We start from the raw sequence: 25,160 nt of genomic DNA, 5'->3' as shown, positions 1-25,160 counted from the left end.
GGTGTCCCACCTTGCCGCAGAGAAAACACCTTACTGGCGCCTTAGATGCACTGCCATATGATCTTGGTTTTGCCGCATCTGTCTCTAAAGCCTTTTGGGTTTCCTCCTTTGCCTTACTCAAATTTCTTAGCCCTTGAGCCTCGAGGAATTGGTCTGCAGTGTCGGCGAACTCTTCCAACGAACACAACTTTCTTTCAAGAATAGGGCCAGCTTTGAGCTGCAACACGCTAAAAATTGCTCTGTGACCAGCTTGTCACGCACCCCTTCAAAACTCTTTTCTGTGTTTGACATATCAAGCCACCTATCAAAATAGTTGGTCAGCCTGCAGGAAAACTGCTTAGCGGTTTCCGAATCCTCAGGTTTTGCGGTGCGAAATCTCTCACGAAAACCCTCTGCCGTAAGCCTGAATCATTGGAGGAGTGCCTTTTTGACTTTCTCATAGTCCATGGAATCAGCAGCAGGCATCCTTCCAAACACATTCAGCGCCTCTCCGACTAAACACATGCTTAATGCCGTGGCCCATTCACTGCGCTCCCAGCCTTGCCCCAAAGCTATCCGCTCGAGTCGTTGCAGATATGCATCCAAATCATATCTCTTGTCATCAAAAGGAGCCATCAGCTTCCTTGGGCAAACTCTGGCCGGTCTAGGAGATTCTGTACCCGCTAAGGAACGCTGATCATTGTCCGTGATCTCCTCATATCCTCCCACGACATGCGCCTGTTTCCACAAAATAAACTCCTTCTCCCGTTCTATCCTTCTTTTCTCCTGTTCTTCTGCCTCGCGAGCTTTTCTCGCTCCTCCGCCTCGCGCTCTTCTGCTTCACGAGCTCTTTTCTCTTCTCGCTCTTCTGCCTCACGAGCTCTTTTCTCTTCTCGTCATATAGACGCAACACCTCTTCTTTGCTTAACCCCAGCTTGAGCGCCAGCTCTAACGTTTTTGCCAAATCCATACTTTCTGCCGTCGACAGATCGGAAAGATCCGAGACAAAGCAAGAAGAAAAAAGGAAATGAATCCTGGCACAGGCTCGCCACTTATCGTTGTCACGGATCTCCCCGGAGAACACTCGGACCGAAAGAATGGACTAGGCGACAGGTGTACCCACACAGACGCACATTTAATACACCCTACATGACACAATTACTAGCACACAAAACTAACACAAAGACTACCAATACACACGACCTGGTAACACTGCTACTAGCGTTTGCTACTATCGTTATACTACTAGCGTTCGGCTTTCGTGCTCACGGTTGGTTCGGTGCTGATGCAACGTTGCATGGGTTCAGTAGCCGGCGTTCGAAGTGATCAGGCTGGCGTCGTTGGCGGCGTCGTACAAGCTCCCGGTCCAGGTGCCCGTGGAGGTGATGCCGGTTATGTTGGCGTTGGGGGCACCACCCGGATGGGCGCATGGCAACAGCGCTGGAGACACCCTTGGCCGTAGCAGGTGGCAGCGTCCTCCGTTGACTCCCCGGAACGGGCTCAGGCACGGCAGGAAGTCCACGGTGCGAAGACTCGAGCTCACCGGAGCAGTATCCGGCGTTGCTCTCTTCCAGCCGAAGCGTCCCTGACCTGCCGGAGCCTCCGCTTCTCTGTTCCTCCCCCCGTGCCTCGCTCTCCCTCGCGCTTTTATAACATTGGTGTTAGTCCACGTCATCCTTGTCGTTTTCTCCACCAATCATCTCTTCCCACCTCACTGAATATTTCATCTTTTTTATTCTTCGGTTAATCCACGTCATCCTTATCGCCATCCTCGTCGTCTTCTTCACACCTCTTTCGTTCATACTTTTATTTCAGACTCCCTATTATATATGACATACAGTTAGAATCGAAAATCTCAGTGTATATCATATTGTTCATAAAGCAGTCGTGAATGTCGTTGGAATGTAATAAAGGGTTATATAAGTACATTTCACTTGTCTCTGGTTTCACTCTTTGTAGAGCCACGTGTGTGAATTTTCAAGTGACGTCGCAATGGGTAATTTGGTGTCGTTTTACAGCTTCGCTGTCCAACCACCTTCACAGCGGGGATTGGAGTCACAACATTTGTTTGTTGTTTTCTGCATGTGTACAGTAAAACCTCGATAGTTCGGGGAATTTCTGCGGTCCCGTAATTTCAGGTGCAAATCTGACCGGATAATTCCAAGTGGCGGCCTGCACCAGCCCAGTTAATTTGAAGATTTGGGGTGCCACGCGGGAACGATCGGTTTCGCCGCAAAGCGGTGAAGCGACGGCTGCGACGCCGGTGTGTGTCTGTGGCGTGGCTTGCGGACCGCAGAAACGCACGCCTGCGTTTGTCCCGCGACGGGCTTCTTTTGAGTGGTGTGTCGGGGTTGGGTTACCGGCATCTCTTATTACTCTTGTACCGTCTTGAGGCAGTTCTGGACGAGCAGTGCGCGCCCCGTGCCGGCGGCCATTTACGGCAGGACGCATCGGCTTGTGCCAATCGGCTCTGCTTAAGAAAATTCGAATTGCGCGCCGTGTGCTTGGTTCGTTCGCGCTGGCGGTCTCTTCTTCCTCGGACGAGCGATCAGTCGCGCGAGAGCGAACTTTCGATAATCTCTCAGGCGTGCGTCGTGCCGGAACCAGAAACTACAGGATTGTTTGCAGTTCAGTCGGGCCGCACGCGAGTATGGAAGACAGGATGGGGCGCCGTTTGTTCGCTCTTGATCTCCACTGGCTTCATCCTTGTGATCGCACCGTTAAGCGTTATTCCATCCCGCGGGGAACTACAGAACAAAGTACGGGGGGGGGGGGGGGTGCGCGCGTCAGCTTGTCTGGAGTGAAGTAGCCAGCAGGGGCTATACTGGCTGCGGGTAGACAAAGTTCGTCCAATAAGGTAGCGCGCTCCCGCGAAGGTTTTGCCTGCCCCCCCCCCCTTTTTTTTTTGCTGTACTCGGTTTGTTCGAATATTTTTCGCCGTCCCAGTGACTCGGAATTAACGAAGTATCTGTCGCAAACTCGCTATCGATGGAAGTACACTCTGGGGAGCACAACATCGCCAGTGGCGCATTTATTCAGAAGGGGGCATTGACGAACTCTGGGTAGGTGGTGGCCCTCAGCACAGCGGCCAGCAGCGGCGCCACGCGCAGCGACATCAGTTTGGAAATGCAGCAGCGCACAGCCTGGCCGGTGACCTCGGAGATGAACATCTGGTGCACCAAGCCGGCGGCCATCTTGGAGAACGTCAGGCCCGTGAACTCCTTCGCGTCAAAGACCTTCAGCTCGGCCGCGCCGTCCGTCGGGTCTGTGGGGCAGACAAGGAGGACTGCTTTCAAGTCAGGGTTGCCACGATTTGAAACAGTGGTGTCGCAGAGGCGTTGCACGGCGGTGACGTAAGCAACACGTCAGCAGCTATTGCACCTGCACCCCGAAGCGAACCTAGATTTAAAAGTGCGATTAATTATGTCTTCAAAAGGAAACGCACCAAGACGTGCAGAACGCGCCCTGAACACACGTCCCCGTCTTCTTTGCGCAAGAGCGTACATTCGAAGAAATAAACCAACTCGCCGAAGCAAAGGTACTAATTTATCTTTTGGAATATTGTCTGCATGGTTATATAGCGTTGGACATGTCGCGGCCAAAATATTACGGGACGCGTGTTCTCAGAAAAAAAGTTTATTGCGTGTCTGCCTGTTGACCCAGTCGCACGGTATTGTTACCAGCGTGACTGCGCCGGTAAAAAAAAAAAAATTACGCACACTCGCGTCCCGCGAACTTATGATCCTGATAGTAGAGAGTTATAGCATATCGTTACCGTGTTTACGTTACCGTTTACCGTGTTACCGGACTTTCCGGTTAGCGCTGCGCACGCCAGAAGACGTTTTAGCGTAGCGTCTCTCCCGCAACAAGTTACCGTAAGGCTAGAACGAGTGATGATGACGGCAGATGCCCAGCTTTTATTGCAAACAAAAATACGGATGCATTGCAATCATTTCTATGAAGTGAGATGCTACATGCTCTTTAATAATCTTTTTCTCTGCAATAAAGACGTACCGGCTACACTTCTGCTAACAGCCGACTCAGCGGCTTTTCAAATGTGCCCGTGAAGCTAGACACCTTTGCCTACTCTGGCCAGTATACAATTTCACTCCGTAGTCCTCAGTAAGCTTGCATACGCAGCGCTCGTTGCGTTGCGAGCGCTGTAAAAAAGCGCAACTACGACACCTGTTTGCCGTGTCGCATCGTGACTTCTTTGTGTGTTTGAATGTAGATAGTGGCGCCATCTAGTGACAGTAACTTAAAGCGCGCTAACTCCGGGATGGAGGAACTTTTTATTTTCTGCAATTACTGATGAATATAGTAAGGGAATTACCAGTCTTTTTTTTTAAGAAAAAATATCATGAAAATATAAAAAAATGTTAAATCGGACACAAAACTGAAGAGCTGCAGTGTAGTCGTTGCTATTTGGCTATGAACTATCGGCGTCAAATGAAATGCGAACAGCGGAGCGCGTGGCAAACGGCCAAGCTTAGGCCGTCTGCCTGTCGTTATCAATTACAGGCGCGCTCTTCCAGTTTGCGATAGTTTTCTTTTGTTTTATTTGACTTTCGCTTTGCCGCTGGAGCGCCACATTCACCGATCACAACTTGCACAGCGTGGTTTCGCGGGCGGCAGCGAGTGAAGCGAGCGGCCCTGTCTCCCTGGTCAACCTTTATTTTTTCGCAGAACAGGCGCTTTAGCACCACGATGATGGCAGAAAAATCGAAGCGCTGCAAGCCAGGGCTCTATCAGCGCTCGCTTTACATACGCGGGTGACAGCCGCTGCCGCCAGAGGAACTGCGCTGCGCCAGTGGCAAAGGAAGGGAACGAACTCAAGAGAAAACAAGCAAAAGTGTCGATAACCGGATGCGGGCGCCTATCGCTGCTAGCGACAGGCAGACGGCCTAAGCTGGACCGTTCGCCACGCGTTCCGCTGTTCGCATTTCATTTGGCGCCGATAGTACACGACATATATAGCTAGGCTTAACTGTTCAAAAATCGGCAAATTATCTAAAAAACATGGCCTAGTTGTTACCAAACCTCGACGTATGAGTGAGAGTGTGCAAATTAAAAGCGAATGCCTTCATTTATAGCGAGAAATGGCGCCTAAGAACGCGGCGGCGGTGCTGTATTTGGTCCGAAGCGGCCGTGCAGTGCGCCGCCATGTTTGTTTACGAGCGAACGCTAACTCTAACAGAGATTCCGTAAAGAGAGACTCTAACGCTAACAGAGATTCCGTAAAGGGCTAGCGGACCGGCAAGTCCCGGCGCATGCGCACATGTCGCTAGCCGGGCCCGGTAAACGGTAACGTAAAGACGGTAACGATATGCTATAACTTCTAATGTTTTATAGTGATCCGGATGTCATTTAACTATCGTAGTGAATACAGTTGGACCTCGTTACAACAAAGTGAAACGTAATAGACGTTGACTTCGTTACAGACGTAGGTGCCCGCCACTTTCTCATGCGAACAGGGATCACCGTGTGGACTTTCTGTGGCAGTGCAGCAGGGAAGGACCTTTGTCTCCGTGCCGTGGGGGAAGTTGGAGAGATGGTAGCTGTGTCATTCAAGATAGCATGCGACGCAGACAGCCGCTGAGCTCGAGGTGCAGAGTAACAGTGGAGTTTACTGGGCGCTTGCGCTCTTATATCAGCAACCCAGCTGGCCGGCTTGCACAGCATGGTTGCCAATCCCAAGCAATGGCCATCGCTTTCTGGAACACTTCGCTCGCTGTGCATATCTCGAAAGACAGCCTTAAAAAGCGGTACTTTCCGAACGGCGTGGCAAAGGTGCAAATTTTTGAAGTTTTTTCATCCAAGGGAATTTGATGAAGTCGGCAGTTAGCATCTATCTTGCTGAATACCTTTGCATTTGCAAGCTCAGACTCGTCTCTGGATGGGAGCTGGTAGTAGTGATATCTCTTCACGCACCGGTTTACGTGCCTATATAGGGCCCATGCAAATGCGCAGACGGCCGTCTTTTTTCCGGACAATGACAAGGGGACTCACCCATTCGGATGATTCCTTCCCGTTCCGTGCGGGCTACTTCTTGGCGGAGTGGCTCACGAAGCGCATGTGCAATTCGGCGCGGGGGCAGCGACGCTGGGCTTGCTACGTAATTCAGCTCGAGGCTGTAGGTTTCCTTCACGCAACCTTCGAAAAGCTGCGGAGAATCACTGAAGACTTGCTCCTTCAAATCAGGCGTTTGTATCGTTTGGATTCTTTAAACTAGACCGAAACGTTCGCAAGCCTGAAGGCCCAGTAGCGCTTGCTTAAATATCCCTTCTTGCACCACAAAAAAGTCGGTCCAAAGTGCTTTACCACTCCGCCGTCGTAGCTGGTGAAGAGCGTGGACTACGATGTGAGGCGCCTTCCCTCGCCCACTTTCAGAAAAAGGGCGTGAGGAAGCAGGCTGGCCCCCGTGTCAGCTTTGATGCGCATGGCGCGATTAAACAGCGTTGTCGTGATTATCCAGTCTTGGCTTCTCGATACATCCCTTATGCTCACGGACAAAATTTGCAATTCGTCGTCGGATTCCGCTTCAGTCTGCGCTAAACTGTCAACTTCATGAATGCTTTTCGTTCTGCAGCACACTGCAAAGTGGTTTCTTTTTCGACATACGCCGCATGTTTTGCCCCACGCTGGGCATTTGCGCTGCTCATGACTTCGGTTGCAGTAGGGGCACTGGCGAATATATTTCCTTGTGGCGCCTTGCTGCTCTGTTTGCTTTTTCCGCACGGCATTTAGCTTCAGTTCGTCCTTCTGCCACGCTTTGGCACGCAGTTAGCTCTGTGGCTTTGCAGTATTCTATGGCCTTATCCAGGATGACCCCATCGGAAAACGCAGTGCCACTGGAACACAGTATGTCAGTGCCATACCTGATTATCGGACCGGTTTGGTGCTGCGTAACACTGCATACGGGTACGCTGTGTAACACTGCATGCAGGCCGAGTGGCATATTGGTACGCTGCCAGCACAGTCGATACGAGCATTTTGGCACCGAGTGTACGAAATTGCTAACCAAATAATGGCATCCCTGCTTAAACGGAACACGTGATGGGTCATGGGTCGGGAGGAAAAACCAGTTTGACCAGCGTTGCCAAACGCTTTAAAATAATCCGGCAACCGTGGTACACCCAGCGCGTCGTCTGCTCTTTTGGTCCGTCGCATCCGCTTGACGTCATCGGATCGCAGGCCAGTTTTTAGTGGCGCATGAACACGTGATGCGCAGGCCGCGGAAGAACGGACCGTCGTGTGAATCGGCCTTAACCCATACTACAGGCCTGTAGGGGCTTGTAGTGTGTTCCCTCGCGTGCGCTGCATATGCGCGTGGTCACTCTCCGTGGACTGATCGCTGTCAACACTTCACACAAAGCTCTACACACAGACAGAACCTGAGCTGTCTCATGAAATTAGAATCGGAAACCGTTACCTCATGCTTCAGAGGCGTTCTTGGCGAAGGTGACACGCATCTGATACGCGAGAAAAGTGAAGGGACAGTGTCGTGTTTCAGCCGTGCCTCCTTGACAGGAGAGATCGCATTAGGGACAAGTTCTGCATGCAGACGAAAGTGCTTCGAGCAGAGTACGCGGTTTTGGTCAGCTTGAAATTCTCCCTCTTCACAGCAGCGACTCTCTGCGCTGCGAGATTTAGATCTTTCGGCAAACAGTGGAAGACGACACAGCCGCGGCCATAGTTTCTCATGCACCCGAACAGTAGTACGTGGTGTTGAACTTGGTGCTCAAAACACAGCTGGCACGCCCACAGCGCACGCAACACAAGGGACAACGCTAGACGAAGTATATCACCGGCTCCTCAACGGGACGTTACGCGGGCCGACATGAACGAGGTTTCTCTCTCCGCTGTTCTCCTCCCCTGCACCCGCGTGGGAAATTTGAACACCGCGCTGTCAATCGATGATTGCACCAGTCTTTTAGCCAGAGTCGAAAAAAATAGCTACGCAGACGAGTCTACTTCAGAACCCTAGTAGGTCAGTAGATTCGAGAACCGCCTCAGTATCCCTCTCAAGGCGCATCGCGGTATAGGGCGGCCTTCACGAAGTTCAGAAGGGGCGCGGCGGATACGCATAGCCATGCAGACGTAGAGTTGCCGGCTGCGTGGCATCGGGTTACACCACGCCGCAGCACGCGGCGTTCACACAGTGAGCGGGCGGGCTTACGCCTTCTCACAAGTGTCTGTGCCGACTTTTTTTTTAATTCTTTGTTTTGACATGAAGCTCCTATAGCGACATCACGTCTGATTGCTGACTTGTTTAATGTGGCCTCCCGCAATGATGCGACTTCATTTCTGCAGGTTTACCTAAGAAAAGAAAAATATGGTCGCTGTGTGCTATCTTATAGCAGTGCCTGTGCGAATGACAAAGGCTGTTGCGCGCTTCATCCGCGCGTGTAGACCACGTGCTTTTACTCATGAGCAAACATTTGGAAGTCTGCGCCCGTGGTGTCGTTTCCGTTCCTATGTCTCCTGTCCTGTCTTACCTTTTGCTGAGATTGTCGCGTGGTACACGTGCCCCACGATTTGGTCGGCGCCGGTTTACGCCCTCCCGCAGGCGCGGGAAATGAGCCAAATTAGCTGAGCCACAGTGGCGAGGGTAGTCGAAATCATAAAAACTGGTATGGCTCTTACTATAACGGCCAGCTGCACATCGCTTATTGAGAGTGGGCGCCTGCCGGCAATAGTTAGAAAGTTAACAGTTAGAGCACAATTAATTACTGGAATACACGATCCGCGTGCCACAACACTGCTATTGGTATGCCGCAAAAACACCCGGTAGAAAGTTGGAGCCTCTGTGTACTCACGGCCAATGACGAGGTCTATGCGGACCATGTCCACTTTGCCGCAGACCTGACCGGTCACTTGCTTATCGCCGTCCTTGAAGTTGTAGCAGGCGTCGAACTCGCAGTCGCGCACCAGTAGCATGGCGGCGAGGTCGAAGCCCTGCTGCCCCGCCTTCAGCCAGGGCTTGCCGTCGTGGCCGATACGGCTCAGGCCGCGGATCGCCATGCCGCGGACGAAGCCGTCCCGCAGGCAGCAGTCCGCGTCGCACGAGCTCAGCGGATCGCTGGGCTCGACGCCTGCGCGCAGCTGCGGGTCCTCGACCAGTCGGCGCATGACGTCACCCACGTACTGGCGCGCCGCGATGATGTTTCCTGACAAGTGGCGCATGTGCCAGACGGAGTACGAGTCGACTTTTGTGGTGCATGTTAGTGCACGCGCATCGCGTCATTTTAATGGCAATTATCGCATCTTCCGGACAGTTCTCCCACTGGCGAGACTTTAGAACTATACAGGTCAACCGCACGGGGGCTCAATCATGCGTCAGTTCCCGTTGGCACTCCGAGTAGGGCACTCAGGGGTGCAGACGTAAAAGCTCGCCAGCAGAGCGCAACACAACTTTCACAGAGTGTGTCGAATAAGGCACCAGCTAGACCACCGTGAGCGATGAAAAGGCAGCCGTCCCAATCGCAAATTGGACTCATATCAAGGTCGCTCTAGGCCAATTCTCACTGATCTGGTGCGGCCTGTTGTATGTTTTGAATGAACCAATATTTTTTATAGAAACCTATTTTCTACAAACATTTTTCAGTAATTATTTTGAGAACACAATCTGCTGTGGTGGTGGGCATATATACTATAGGTCAGCTCAGGATTTATAGTAGTTTATTCCTTACGGCTTTGTCGTGAGCGTGTCACTATCCGGTGCCTTCTTCAGCTTTCTTCGTGCGAACCTCTTCGCTGGCTAGCTTTCACTGGCAGTTCAATATTCGGTTATTTGACATTAATTGTAGATGCGAACCACAAGATTCACATGAACACAAAATTTCTTGGATAATTCGGCTTAAAACCCAAATTAAGTAGAAGGTTTACTACGCAAAATAAAAGGGGGGAAGGGGATCGTCAGGCGGTCGGTTATGCGGTTTCTTACTCGTCCGGGGGTAGAGCTAAACATACGCAATAGAATCTGTCCCATCAGCTTGCTTGTTTGATCGCTTGTCGATGGCGCGGTGGTTTCAGATGAGATCATGCAAAGGTGGCTGGTCAACATCTTCGGTTTACCAGGCATTTTTATTCTTATATGAAGCGAGGTTAGGCGGAGGCTGGGCATGGCTCACGTAATGATAACTTTATTAACGAGGCATTGCGCCCCACTACACGCTAAGCACTCCGCGCGCTCAACGAGCACATGGTCCCTCACTATGCTCGCACGCTCACTGCGTGACACGCACTGCACTAGGCTTGGCGGCTTGGCCTCAAGGGCTGCTGTGAACGGTAGGTGGTGCTAGTAGAGAGCATGTCGCTCACATCCGCCCCTGCCCCTTAATTAGACCAAGTCTCTTAGGTCTGTTATTGAACGAAATTACCACTGCTTGAGATCGCAAAGTTTGCCAACTTGTGTCGTTTTCTCACTTTGCCCAGGCTCCACATGACAGTGGCATGGTGGGTAATAAAAGCAGTTTTTGCTTGGTCTTCAGGAACACGAACTTGCTAGTAAGCACACTTGAGGTCAAGGCAGGCGAAGTACAATAAACAAGTAATATCATTCATGATGTCATCTGCATGCGAAAGAGGCTGAACAACACTCCCAGTCATCTTGTTTAGAGGCACATAGTTAACACAAAGGCGCTTCTTAGTACCATTATTAACAACCACCGCGGGGAATGCCCAAGGTCCTAAGGCTGGAAGTATATATGATTCCTTGGCGAAAGAGTGTGCTTGTCTGGTCCTCAAGGAAACGACGCTCTGCAGCAGAATAGCGATAGGGGGATCGAATGTATGGTACAGCATCAGGAAGAAGGTCAATCGCGTGTTCCTCGCCTTCGTGGAGACCCAAGTCATCCTCTCCATGAGCGAACACTTCAGCATGTTTTGATAGAAGGCTTGCAATTCCCTGCTGCTCAGGCACTGGGAAGTGGCTACCGATCTGTGCGGCAGGCAAGGATGAATCAATTCAAACCTCAATTGTTGAGGAAGCAGCTTGCTTGGATTTATAAGGGTGTCCACAAATGTTGGAATTATCTTTGCAAGACAGGGCTACCCACAAGGGCTGGTCTGGTCCAGAGAGTGGCAACCCCTGGAGGCCTGCTGAGCTCTGATGTCCTGGTACACAGTGGTCAAAGGATTACAATTGGAGCATAACCGCATTCGGCATCCTGGACAACAGTCGTTCGTGGCAGAGCACACTTGTGCTTGTTGGCGAATGGCAGATCTCAGTGGGCGTGGGAGGCTCAAACACCAACTGTGCTTGGCTAGAGGAAAACCGGTCTTCACCCAAGATAAATGGTACGGCATTGTTATGAAGGGCAGCTGCTTCGACCAAACCAGTGATAGGTCGAACAGAAATCTTCAAGCATATGGCACCAGCTGGAGTTACCGATGTTCCTCCAACAACAACTAGGGGAGGTCTTGTCCAGGGTGGGAGCGGCAAGGAACTGACCAGTTGGCGTGAAATTGGCGTCACTTTAGATCCAATGTCTGGAAATGCATCCACTGGGCCAATCCCAGCAATAGTGGCTGAGGGAGGATGCATTGTGGACTTTGGAGCAGCTGATTTAGACGGACACTTGGATGCGAGGTGACCCTTTTGACGGCACTGAAAGCATACAGCATCTGCCAAGTTCTGGGCAGGGTGGCAGGCAGGTGCGCCGTGCTTAGCGGAAATAAACTGGTACCGAGCTTCTCGTTGGTCTGGTGGGAGGGCTGAAATGCGCTGCGGCCTGTCGGTTATGTCTGACCAAGCCTGGGAGTTTGTGCGCTCCGTGGTGCGTGGCGGCGCTTGAAGTCTGGGTATTGGTAGCTTGGCACCTGAAGCTGCTGTGCACGTGAGTCGAAGGCATGAATGGCTTAATGTCTGGTCAAGTTGCGTAACAATTCCCATTTACACTGCGACTGTTGCTGGGCGTCGCGCTGCAATGATGGCCAAGTTTGCGTCGACAGTGCCTTGAGGAGCATATTAAAGCGAAAGCTTTACTGGCCGCGAACTTGCGATTTCGCCGTGGCGGTGCTTCGAGGAGGCACATGACGTCACAACGCGCGCATCGCCGCGGACACTTCTCTCTCTCTCTCTCACTCCCTAGTCACTACTGCGCATGCGCCACTAAAAGCACCGAGCCACTGCTGTTCCGGCGCTGCGCAGCGCCGCGCCTTTCCTAAAATCCAACTTTCATTTTTTCAGTTGTCTCTTCTTTTCCTCCCTCCTTTATTCCTTCCTTTACGGCATGGTTCGGGTGTCCACCGAGATATGTGAGACAGTTACTGTGCCATTTCCTTTCCTTAAAAACAAAACAAAACAAGTGAGCCGACGGCGTTCATTGGCGTTGACAACTTTGCAAAAGCCTTTCATTTTCACGAAAGGAAAGGCACACAACCGGCACCGTGGGTCAGTGGAGACCTCAATCTCACTTTCATGTGCGTGGTGTTGGTGTCTAACTGGAAAAGCCTGGTTTGATTGCGTTCCGCACACTGGATAGCCGCCGCGATCGGGTTCGAACCCGACCGCGGCGGCTGCGTTTTTATGGAGGAAAAACGCTAAGGCGCCCGTGTGCTGTGCGATGTCAGTGCACGTTAAAGATCCCCAGGTGGTCGAAATTATTCCGGAGCCCTCCACTACGGCACCTATTCTTCCTTTCTTCTTTCACTCCCTCCTTTACCCCTTCCCTTACGGCGCGGTTCAGGTGTCCAACGATATATGAGACAGATACTGCGCCATTTCCTTTCCCCCCCCAAAAAAAACAATTATTAAAACCAATAGGCAGCGCGCCCTCCCTGCCACCCTGGGAGGTGGCATGCAGTTAATGGTTGATCGCGAGAGATTGATCACCAAATGAACGCTGCGGCCTTGCTATTGCAGCAGTGCCGCATGGAGCCACAACGCTGTCAGCCCTAATGCATTCAGGCCACATCTCTCCCTCACCACCGCCACATGTATCAAAGCACGAATGAGGCGTCCGCATACCCAGGGAGCCAGTTATGCGCCCTTCCTTTGCTCAAAGCCATCGCCGTCTAGAGTATTGTCAACGCCAACGGCAGTGAACACAGTGAATACCGACATTTTTCGCTTTGTATATCCTGGATTAGCATTAATTCTTCTATGCACTGAGGGTGGGTGAGGCGACGGGGAACACAGAAATTAGCTTGAACTTCGCCAGAGAGTTTACAAGGCTCTCTCCATGCGTTTGTACGCGACAGGTGACTAACTGTCTGTTGCCACCGCAGCAAGGTAAGCTTATCGCTGAACTGACCTAAGAAAGCTTGCCTGAAACAACCATGTTGGGCGGCCAATGACTGCTTTCCAATCCGTCGCGGCTAATAATAAGAATAATTGGTTTTTGGGGAAAGTAAATGGCGCAGTATAATAATAATAATTGGTTTTTGGGGAAAGGAAATGGCGCAGTATCTGTCTCATATATAGTTGGACACCTGAACCGCGCCGCAAGGGAAGGGATAAGGGAGAAAGTGAAAGAAGAAAGGAAGAAGGAGGTGCCGTAGTGGAGGGCTCCGGAATAATTTCGACCACCTGGGGATCTTTAACGTGCACTGACATCACGAAGCACACGGGCGCCTTAGCGTTTTGCCTCTATAACTCTAAGGCGCCCGTGTGCTGTGCGATGTCAGTGCACGTTAAATATCCCCACTAGCTCCACTCTGGGTGCGTTCCATTAGCTCGAGTAGACGGCTACTTAGGCGTCTAGCCGGACAGCTGCCATCTTGGGACGCGTTCCATTTCTCACGAAGCCGTCTAAGATGACTGCTTCGCCGAAGTCCACATCGATGCAGGCTAACTTGCTGTCTAAAGATGGCGGAGCTCATGTACGCGGATGAGCGAGTCGTGCTCTTGCGGGCGTCGGACTGTACACGGAGTATAGGAAAGGAAAAATGTGTGTCATTCCATTATGTTATTTGGTACGCAAACTAGTGGCTAATTAATCTTCGTGGACGTGCGATTCCTAGCAGTGAATCAAGCAGGAGAAAATCGTGCAGTTCAGAGCTTTGCTACAGGAGCGGACGCTGTAGGTCTGTTTACGTGATCCGGCATCGTCAGATATGCCGGATCTTAATTAGCACCTTAATTTTAGAGAATACTCGTCGCTGTCGTTGGTTTCGTCGACGGGCGTTAAGACGGCTGGCGTGACGGTTAACAAATGTGTTCTTCTGTTGCTGTATTAGTTGCATAAACTCTTTCGCGTGCATTCTTTTTTATCTCTACACTCTCAGAACAAATACACCGGCATGTTGCGAATTGATTTTAGTCTTTGCAGGATTAAAGATCGCTGCTGTCTTTAGGTCTCTCGCCGTCGCCGAGTACCACGTACGGCAGACAGCAGGTTTAATGGCACGCATGTGTTTTCCTGTTGCAGTGTATATTAGCCGTATCGCATTTCGCGCACATTGATTACAGTCTTTCGTATTCTTTCTTATGTTTACAGGACCGTCTGGACGAGCACGTTCGAGGAGCATGTACAGTTTAGCATCAATAATAAAAGAATAATCGCATATCTCTTTAGCGTCGTCTTCGGAGAGCGGCCCCGTTTGCTACAAGTATAGACTGACCGATAGGCGCAGCCACCAGTCCGATTTACGCGCAAAGTAATTGCAGAAAAAATGTGAAAACTGTTGAAAACACGTTTTTAATTATCGTTATTATTGCTCGGTTTGAGAAAAGCTATAGTATAAGTGTTCATAAGCTTTAGTTACATTTATATGCCGCGAGGCGGCGTGAGCACTAGACAAGTTATAATATATGGACATGTAGACGGCTGCCTAGACGTCTCACTAGACGTCTTGTCGGACGTCTAGAGAATTGGAACGCACCCTCTGTTCACACGCTGACTGCGCGAGACACACTGCACTAGGATTGGCGGCTTGGCCTCAGGGGCTGCTTTAAATAGTAGGTGGCGCCAGTTGTGAGTCTGGAGACTGGCGCTCACAATGGAATACACCCAACAGACGGACTATTCCATATACCGCTGGACTGCGGAAAACTGTACTTAGGCCAGACAGGTAGGTGCCTTAATGAGAGGCCAAGGGAGCACGCCAAAGACTTAGGGATGGCGAGGAGCAACACATTCGAGAATGCGGAAACTGCAGTCGTGCGCTTGAAGGTATACCTCAGTTCTTCGTATATGGAAAGCCCAACCTGAAAGGGACATAATTGAAGCCCTCGAAATTGTAAAATCCAGTAGCAGGCTCGCGGAGTGACACGCTGTTCGCCCTGTGCGAGCGGCTACAGGCAGCGAGACACTAAGTTTGCGCCCGCCCAGACGCGCACGACCGTCACCTCCATCGGAGCATTTCGCCGTCTCAGAGGCCGCAAGTGATATATGGCCTCCGAGACAGCGAGGGGCGGTCTTAATCGGTTGTGTCGGTGGGAGGTGGCGCGCCAGCCCAAACCCGCAGGAAACACCGTTAACGCTGCACCTGGGCCGCACCTTTAAAGTAAGGTATGCAGGCATAAAAGGTATATTCCCTTTCACTGGGACTGTGTTCATCAGGCCATGGAGCACCAGTCGCATGAAACGATTGGTTTGGTTTATGAGGGTTTAACGTCCCAAAGCGACTCACGCTATGAGGGACGCCGTAGTGAAGGGCTCCAGAGATTTCGACCACCTGGGGTTCTTTTACGTGCACTGACATCGCACAGCACACGGGCCTCTAGAATTTCGCCTCCATCGAAATTCAGCCGCCGCGGCCGGGATCGAACCCGCGTCTTTCGGGTCAGCAGCCGAGCGCCATAGCCACCGCGGCGGGTCAGACCCTTAACGACTGAAGTCTGAGTTTGGGCTGGTTGGTTCATAAAAGCTATTGATTTTGTATATGTAGTTGATATGGCTGAGCAGAAGCGTTGCTAAACGAGAAATAGCCGGGGCAATATGCATAAAGTGCTAAAACGTCCGCACATTTTGCAAGGGCCCATTCAAGCCGCCAAAGTAGAGCCAAGATTGCAGTCAACGCTGGAGCCCAAACGAGGGCTCTCCCGCAATTTGCCAAATGGTAGGTTGTGCTGCGCATGTTAGTTTGCAAAAGCCCTCTTTGTGAACGAATGAATCTCCTATTTCTGCCAAGCGGAGATTGTGCCGGGCTTCTCAGCCTCAAGCTTTTTTAAAATGAACGGAGTGAAACCATCTGAGAAGTTGCGTGATTGGTCTGCAGGAGTTCTCCAATCAAATTAGTGAAGACATTTAATTAGTTAGCTTTTTTCATATCGGGAAAAAATAAAGTGTCAATTAATTCACAAGTTCCAGAACGTCTTGAAAAACAGCTGGCTGAAATGTTTGCGCCAAGTTAAAGTGGCTTTAGTTACCATCTTAAAAGACCACATGACTAGCTCCTGCGCATATCCTGCGCCCAGTGGACATGCAAAGCCTTGTCGGGGACTGCGCCCCGGAGAAAAGCGGATTTTGTACTTTGAGAGACGTCTTGGACGCATCGCTGTCACTTGGAAGGTTTCGTATCTTGCTAACTCAGTAAAAAAAAAAGGTACTTCACATATATGGTGCCGTAGTGCAATAATTTCGGTCGGGTGTTTTTCAAGGCTATCTACAATTGAAACCGATATTCTAAAGGTGAGCTAATCAGTCTTTATTAATTAATTAACGTTGGAAAACACACAAAATACTGCAGATTCTGCGCTTAACAAACCTCGATTAGTTTCACTCGCCTGGTACACTGTCTTGGCACTTACTGGCCCTCGCAGAACCCTCTAGCCCGCTTTGCTCCACATTAAAACCCGTATGTCTGCGCTGTTCATCCCCCAGACAAGAATTAGGTATGGCACTGGAGCCCACAGGAACGCACGGCTGATGCGGGCGTATCCATTGCACGCGTCTGCCGAGCACTGCCTTACCCCTACAGGCCCTCGTAGAACCTTCTAACCCGCTTTCCTCCGCAGTGAAACCGCTTTCTGTGCACTGTCTAGGCACTTACTGGCCCTAGCAGAACCCTCTAGCCTGCTTTTCTCCACATTAAAACCCGTATGTCTGCGCTGTTCATCCCCCAGACAAGAATTAGGTATGGCACTGGAGCCCACAGGAACGCACGGCTGATGCGGGCGTATCCATTGCACGCGTCTGCCGAGCACTGCCTTACCCCTACAGGCCCTCGTAGAACCCTCTAACCCGCTTTCCTCCGCAGTGAAACCGCTTTCTGTGCACTGTCTAGGCACTTACTGGCCCTAGCAGAACCCTCTAGCCTGCTTTTCTCCACATTAAAACCCGTATGTCTGCGCTGTTCATCCCCCAGACAAGAATTAGGTATGGCACTGGAGCCCACAGGAACGCACGGCTGATGCGGGCGTATCCATTGCACGCGTCTGCCGAGCACTGCCTTACCCCTACAGGCCCTCGTAGAACCCTCTAACCCGCTTTCCTCCGCAGTGAAACCGCTTTCTGTGCACTGTCTAGGCACTTACTGGCCCTAGCAGAACCCTCTAGCCTGCTTTTCTCCACATTAAAACCCGTATGTCTGCGCTGTTCATCCCCCAGACAAGAATTAGGTATGGCACTGGAGCCCACAGGAACGCACGGCTGATGCGGGCGTATCCATTGCACGCGTCTGCCGAGCACTGCCTTACCCCTACAGGCCCTCGTAGAACCCTCTAACCCGCTTTCCTCCGCAGTGAAACCGCTTTCTGTACACTGTCTAGGCACTTACTGGCCCTAGCAGAACCCTCTAGCCCGCTTTCCTCCGCATTAAAACCCCTATGTCTGCGCTGGACATGCATGTCGTTGAGGTCTGCACATCAGAAGGACACAGAAAATTCTGATACAGACAGTGAAGATGAAAGGAAGCAACCGACTATGAATGAGCTCATGAAGGCGATCCGCTCGCTAGATGAGAAACTTTCCAAGGTTAGTTCTAGAGTTGACAAGCTAGACAAAGCTATACAGTCACAGAGCTCGAAGAGTGATTCAGTGCTTGAACACATTGAGAATCAAGGGCAGGTAATTACGGGCATTGAGACTTCGATGGAACTGTTCGCCTCCAAATATGAAGAAATGAAGGTGTCTGTGGCTTCGTATTCAGCTGAAGTTTCTGCCTTAAAGGAGAAATCAGAGGAGTTGGCGGGATCTCTTGCGGGGCAGGCGGCCACGCTGAGTTATCTTAGCACAGCCTTGAATGACCTGGAAGCCTACTCAAGGTGCAACAACATAGAAATGCATGGTCTCAAGCTTGAGCAAAATGAGGACCTTGACGTTATACTGAGGTCACTGGCAGGTAGGATGAAGATTCCAGAGACTATATACGCTTCAGTCCATAGAGGTGGCGCACCGACTACCTGCCCAAAAGGGAAAGATACCAGCTGTGCTAGTAAAATTCCATTCACATACTGCTCAGGAACAGTGGATAAAAAAACGCTACGCACTTAAGGAAGAGGATGTGCACATTAATGAGAACCTGCCTACCCAGACAAAGAAGTTGTTGTGGCAAACTAAACAGGAAGCAAAGAAGAAGTCGTACAAGTTTGCATGGTTGAAAAATAGCAAAATCTTTGTGAGGAAGATCGAGGGCTCTGGAGTTATAAGAATTGAGAGCGTATGTGACTGATAAGCTTGAGTAACCATGAGTGAGGACTTCGGCTCATTTACCGACTGGAATACACACAGAAGTAGTTTGTTTAACTCCCAAGTCAATTCTGCTCTGGATCTTATCCATATCAACCTAAGGAGCATCAAGAAGCACTGGAATTTATTAAATATCTACTTGTCTGATTTGCTTGGGTACCTTGATATTGTACTTTTGACTGAAACAAATGTTAACGAGTATGAGTCTGATACGTTTATTCTTCCAGGATTTCAATCTTTCTCTTGTTGCCGTGACTCTGGTAGGGGTGGTGGCGTATTAGGATTTGTTAAAGAATGCTGGCACATTGAAAGAGTAGCTTGTGCTTTTACTGCTGCGGAAGTAGTAGCTCTTTCACTCAGTTGCAAAGATGAGACATTTATTGTACTAGCAGTTTATCGCCCTCCGAACTCAATACTAGAAGTATTTATTTCTGAACTTGCAGAATTTTTAACTCACCACGATCGAATTAATGTAATAATAGCTGGAGACCTTAATATTGACATTTCCGAAATAAAGAAACCCTGTGTTGAGTGCTATTTAGATTTACTAGCTTCATATGGAATAGAAAATATGATTCCTAGTTTTACCAGGGAAGAGGTCATGGGCACCAGACTTACTCAGTCGTGCATCGACCATATAGCAGTCAGACTCCCGAATAATGTCGCCAACGCTGCAGTAATACGAAGAAAGGTGGCGGATCATTATTTCACAGTGCTGTGTGTTCTGGCGCAAGAAAGGGAAACGCCGGGTCAAACCGTTAGAACGATAAAAATAATTGATAACAAGTGCTTGGATGAGCACGTTCAAACTTTTGATTGGAGGTCTCTGCTAAGTCAAACTCACATTGACGCTTATAACTCGTTAGTAGCCAAGTTTGATGAGATATATGCCAGTTCCACGAAGGAGGTTAAAATCAAGTTAAGAAATCCAGAGAAGAAATGGATAACGAATGATATACTTAAACTTTCTCATGAGAAGGACGAACTATGGAATGACTATAAACAAGACGTAGAGAATCTTGCCTTGAAAGAGCAGTATAGGGCACATCGTAATAAGCTTACTGCTATGCTGAGGCAAGCAAAGAAGCAATATTTTTCTGCTGAGTTTTCTATGTGTAGCAGCAATACGAGGAAAACTTGGAGTCTATTAAATGAATTATTAGGTAGACAGAAGAAATCTAATTTGGATGAGAAGTTGCTCTGTACTTTTCTGAAAGCAGATCCTTCGACCATTGCAAATTCTTTTAATGATGCGTTTGTATCATCCATTAGGGAACTTAAAAAACAAACTATTGTTTCTACCATTCAATACCAAGGCAAGGAAACAATTAATTCTGCTGCTTTTCCTCCTGTTGATCAATATGAGTTGTGGAACCTTATTAGGACGCTACCAGACAGCAAACCACCAGGCTACGATAAGATTAGACTGCGTGATTTGCGAAACAATTACTCTAAACTTAAAGATGTACTTTTACATATACTTAATGGGTGTTTCAAGACCGGAGAAATACCATCAGGTCTGAAGATCTCAGTACTAAGACCCATCTACAAGTCGGGAAAAAAGACAGATCAAACAAATTACAGACCAATTGCCATACTTCCAGTCATTAGCATCCTGATGGAAAAAATTGTGCACCAATATATGACATGTTTTTGTGAGAAGTATTCTTGTTTGAGTACTACACAGTATGGTTTCCGTCGTAATATTGGTGCGGTTGAGCTTCTCGAAGATTGCTGTGATTTTATCAATGGTAACTTGGATGTTAATGTGTTTTTGGATTTTTTTTAGATTTATCGAAAGCATTCGATACCGTGGAGCACTCCGTTTTGTTACGTAAGTTGGAAAGTATTGGATTCCGTGGTCAATACCAACAATTTTTTGCAAGTTACCTTTCGCACCGTAAACAAGTAGTGAAAATTAAAGAATCATATAGTACTTTTTCTCATATTCAGTACGGCGTTCCACAAGGTTCTGTTTTGGGACCCTTTTTGTTTAATGTTCATGTAAATGATATGGTTAATCTAACATTAAATGCAAAATTATTTCAGTATGCTGATGATACAGCTTTAGTGATATCCCATGAATCAAGCCCACTCGCACTGAAATTACTTCAGTACGATATCAATAAAATAGTAGACTGGTTATCTGGAAATCAAATATACATAAACATAGACAAAACTGTGTTAATGTGTTTCAGAAATCCGCACAAGAATGTTGATCTTACCCAGTCGGTTATTCTGCATGGTAGCAACTGTGCCAAATGCGAATGTTCGCCACTACCCTACTCGAGCAGTGTTAAATATCTTGGCCTATATCTTGATTCCAACATGTGTTGGTCTTCCCAAATTGACTATTTATTAAAACGACTCCGTGCTCTTTCTGTGCAGCTTTATCGTATCAAATACACTACACCTATAAACTTGCGTCAGACTGTGTATAGATCTTTAGGAGAATCTATCCTTAGATACGTGTTTCAGTGTATGGTTCTTGTGCACCTTGTAAGATTAAGAAGGTAGATAGTTTCCTGTGCAGAATCTCCACTAATTTATTGTATGGCACTGCTTACGAGAAGTCCGACCATAACACCAGAATGGTTAAAGCAGGAGTTATTCCTCTGCATGACTTGTACTTGCAGGTAGTAGTTCTGAGAAACTACTTTTCAGCACAGTTTAAACAGCCAGATAAAAAACCAGAGTCGCTTAGGCACATAGCGCGTTATAAAGTTCCAAGGGTTTATACACATTATGGTAAAAGGACACGACAGTTCTATATACCCTACCACTTTAACAAACACCTGCAAAGGTGTTTGATTGTGATTCATTGACGGCTGTGAAATCTGGACTGCAAGCGTGGTTTGAAAGTTTTAAAGAAAGGAAATACTGAGTTGCTTCTTAATTTCTATCTAGTTTGTGTTCTATTTATTAACTCCAGATTTTCTTTGTGTTACATAATTATCAATCGCTAAATTTGTTGACTGATCTATATGTAATATTTCGGCTTTGTGTTATTGCTAATTTTTTTCTTCTTTTTGCATTGTAAATTGTGCAATTTCAGCGTTTTGTATTGACCGCATGCTGTTGTGACTGTCGTGGCCCGCCCACAAGCGCTTGCGCTTCTGCGGGCACACGCTATGTACTGTATATACATATCTTGCAATAAAATTCCTGTATTCCTGCATTCCTGTTCATAATAATAATAATAATAATAATTGGTTTTGGGGGAAAGGAAATGGCGCAGTATCTGTCTCATATATCGTTGGACACCTGAACCGCACCGTAAGGGAAGGGATAAAGGAGGGAGTGAAATAAGAGAGGAAGAAGGAGGTGCCGTAGTGGAGGACTCCGGAATAATTTCGACCACCTGGGATCCCCCAGACAAGAATTAGGTACGGCACTGGAGACCATAAGAACGCACGGCTGGTGCGGGCGTATCCATTGCATGCGTCTGCCGAGCACTGTGTTAACCCTACAGACCCTCGTAAAACCCTGTAACCCGCTTTCCTCCACAGTGGAAACCCTTTCCAAGCATTGCCTTCCGAGCACTGCAATGGCTCCGAGAGGCTTTTGTAGAACACTGTAGCTCGCTTTCCTCCACATTGAAACCTCTTGCAATATGGCGGCGCTGTTCAACCCCCAGACAGGAATTAGTTGCAGCGCTGGAGGATCGGCATGCATGGCTGATGAGGGCGGATCCCCTTCACGCGCCTTCCATGCACTGTCTTGTCATCTACAGGCCCTTGAAAACACACTAGCTCGTTTTCCTTCGCATTGAAACCCCGTCCACCATGGCGGCGCTACTCATGCCACAGAGAGGAATTATGTGCAGCGCTGGAGACCCGTGACGCATCAGAGTACACGCCTTTCGAGTAGTGCATGGGCACGCCTGTACTAAATTCCAGTCTTCCGGCGCGAGTGTCTAGCCGCTGCGATCGTTGAATGTTCGACGCGTGCCGATTGCCAGGGTTTCCCCAGTGCTGTACCTAATTTCTGTGCCATAAGCAGGCCTTGCCGTAACGATGTAAATTTTTTTGCTTACCATGGAAGCTCTTTCGAATGGTTGGGGTCGCACACATGAAAGAGAATGGCGAAGGCATTTAGGTAGCTTGCATCACTGTTTTCTCTGCACTATTATGAGCCTGTGTTGAAAAGGATCTTCGTCCGCAGCGTATGTTCTCGAGTGACCAGCAAATGGAAGCCGGCTGATCACGATAGTAAACAATTCGGCGAACAAGGCTTTCGGAACCATACAAACGAAAGTTATGTGACTGTGGCTCCTTCGGCGGTATTTTTCGGACTCTGATTACAGCATAAGCGCGAGAAAGTCTCCCGGCGGTCGTTTAGGAAGCTGCCATCAGCTCATAAGATGTTTGTATTGGCGAAAGTGGATCGAACGGAGGCGTACGCCGCGGCCGCTCAAAGTTAAGTTTTTGTGACGCCGCAAACAGGGCCGCATATTGGTGCATTTTGATGTAGCAGGAGTGAAAATTTAAGCTGAGATTACGGTGGACGTTAAACAGCCCTAGGTGGTCGCAATTGTTGCACAGTCTATCACTAAGGCTGCTGTCATAGCCGATGTGTTGCTTTGGGAAGTCATGGTTTTGTCCTCGAACGAGGACAGCTTATAGGGCTTTGGAAACCAAATATTGAGATTGCCACAACAAAAAGAAATTGAGAACAACATGAAGATATATCAGATTATCACACACGCCGCTAATGCTTTTGTCAATCTCAAAGCCTCGTCAGGTAGGTTATCCGAGCTACGTTGCTACGTTACATTTAGTCCTCGGGACAACAACGAGCGCATGTGTATAGCATCAATCTGACGCACAGCGATCAATATCAACAGCGATAAACATAAAATTGGGGTCATACTCACGACTATTTTTAGCCATCGTGAATAAAGCTCAACTTCACTTCAGCTTCTTTGTCCACGCATATCGCAACGTTTGCGTTCGAGGCCAATTTATATTTTTTTCATAGCGTTTGTCTTAATACAAAAAATTCCGGGGGTGCACTTAAGTCTGCTAAGGTGCAGCAATGCGAAAGCATTTCGCTTAGTGCTGCTGATTGTGTTGTTTAGTGTTCGTTTCTTTATGCCTTTGCCGTTTCTAAGTCGTGTTTTCGCTCTGACTTCGGTTCTGCCAAATACGAATACGTGAGTCCCGTTGCTGGAGTGCGTAATAAGCAAACCAAAGTGCTAATTACTTATTAATTAATTAACCTTAACTGGACCCACCGGCAGCAGTTCAAGAAGTGCAGCGAAGAGGTGGACGAAGTGGAGTCCCTTCGCAGAGGGACAGTCCGAAAAATACCGCCAAAGGAGCCACATAACTTTCGTTTGTATAGTTCCCAAAGACTTGTTCGCCGCATTGTTTACTATCGTTTCTCCTCTAGCGTCCCCTCTTTATATTGCCTCGAATATTTATAGTGTTTGTTCATTCTTCAAAGCTGCCGGCACGCCGCTTTATCGCTTTGTTTGCGATGGAAAACACGACCAGATTTATCTCGAATGATCGCATCCAGGCAGAACTTATTCTACGTTGTTCCAGAATGTCCTAGTAACTTTGCACGCTTCATCTAGAAAGTTCACTGTCAGCTTTAAATTGAGCACGGCTGACAGAGGCGGGCATTCAGTTCGACGATCGCCGAGCACGCTTGTTGCTACGCCGCCGCCAAGTGATTCAGTCCATTGTGGGCGCAAGTCAGCCCCAACAAAGAGTTTTGTTTAGACACCATTTTCGCAGCCTTTCTGCTCTCCGGACCGCAGTCACCACTTCGTGACAATATCTGCCTACTGTGTCGTGGCGCTCAAATCCTGCAAGTTGAGTGCTTAAAATACCTAGGCGTAATATACGACCCTCATCAAGACTGGCGACCTCATATCAAAAGTACAGTCCTCAAAGGTGAGCGAGCTCTCGGTCGCCTGACGCGAATCAGCAGTAAGAAATTTGGTACGTGCAGAGACATTCTCTTATTTTTCTATAAAGCTTACGTAAGACCAATTTTAGAGTTAGGTTGTGTTCTGTTCTCCGGTTGTCCTAGATACTAATTCAACCTCTGGTGCGTTTGGAGAGGCGCGCTCTACGGCTTTGCCTTGGGTTTGCCAAAATCAGCGCCAAATTGCGTCCTCTTCCTGGAAGCCCGCGTACGGGACTTGAACTCTCGCTTCCAGCTCTCCACAGGGCGCACCTTCTTACAGGGACTTGAGCCTATGCCTGGAGTAGCTCCTCCAATTTTTAACAAACCTAGCTTTGTTTCTAGGTAAACATTGGCCGCTCTACAAACTGTCTCAATTTGTGTTTACACAGTACCTGCTGCCTAGAATTGCAGTCTCGCTTAGGTCCGTGCAATGCGTTAACAATGTCCAGGCTGCACCAGCTGTTTGCTTCGACCATGTACGCTGCCGCTATATGCAAAGAACTTGTCTGCCAATGTGCGAAACGGTCTCCTGGAAGAATATCTGTTCCAGTACCCAAGTCACGCAGTTATTCTCGCAGATTCCTCTCAACATGGCGAAAAAGCAGCAGTAGGTGTTTATTCTCACGCAATAGATTAGTGTTATTCTATCCGGGTCCCTGATTCAATTCAGATGTCGCAATCTTG

The 25,160-nt window shown here is 48.9% G+C and overlaps 1 protein-coding gene across 1 annotated transcript; it reads right to left on the bottom strand.

Annotated features, from left to right (window-relative positions):
* Nucleotides 1-2,989: 2,989 nt before the first annotated feature.
* Nucleotides 2,990-23,520, bottom strand: LOC144129436 (uncharacterized). The gene is made up of 3 exons (XM_077663607.1): nucleotides 23,434-23,520; nucleotides 8,799-9,149; nucleotides 2,990-3,244 (listed from the first exon to the last, which is right to left on the bottom strand). The coding sequence occupies exons 1-3, from the start codon at nucleotides 23,447-23,449 to the stop codon at nucleotides 3,015-3,017; spliced, it is 597 nt and encodes a 198-aa protein (XP_077519733.1). The 5' UTR covers nucleotides 23,450-23,520; the 3' UTR covers nucleotides 2,990-3,014.
* Between the last annotated feature and the right edge of the window lie 1,640 nt (nucleotides 23,521-25,160).

This window comes from Amblyomma americanum, chromosome 4 (genome assembly GCF_052857255.1).
Source record: "Amblyomma americanum isolate KBUSLIRL-KWMA chromosome 4, ASM5285725v1, whole genome shotgun sequence".
Lineage (NCBI taxonomy): Eukaryota > Metazoa > Arthropoda > Arachnida > Ixodida > Ixodidae > Amblyomma > Amblyomma americanum.
Note: the sequence above shows the minus strand (reverse complement) of the source record. Positions and strands in the feature narration are given on the sequence as shown.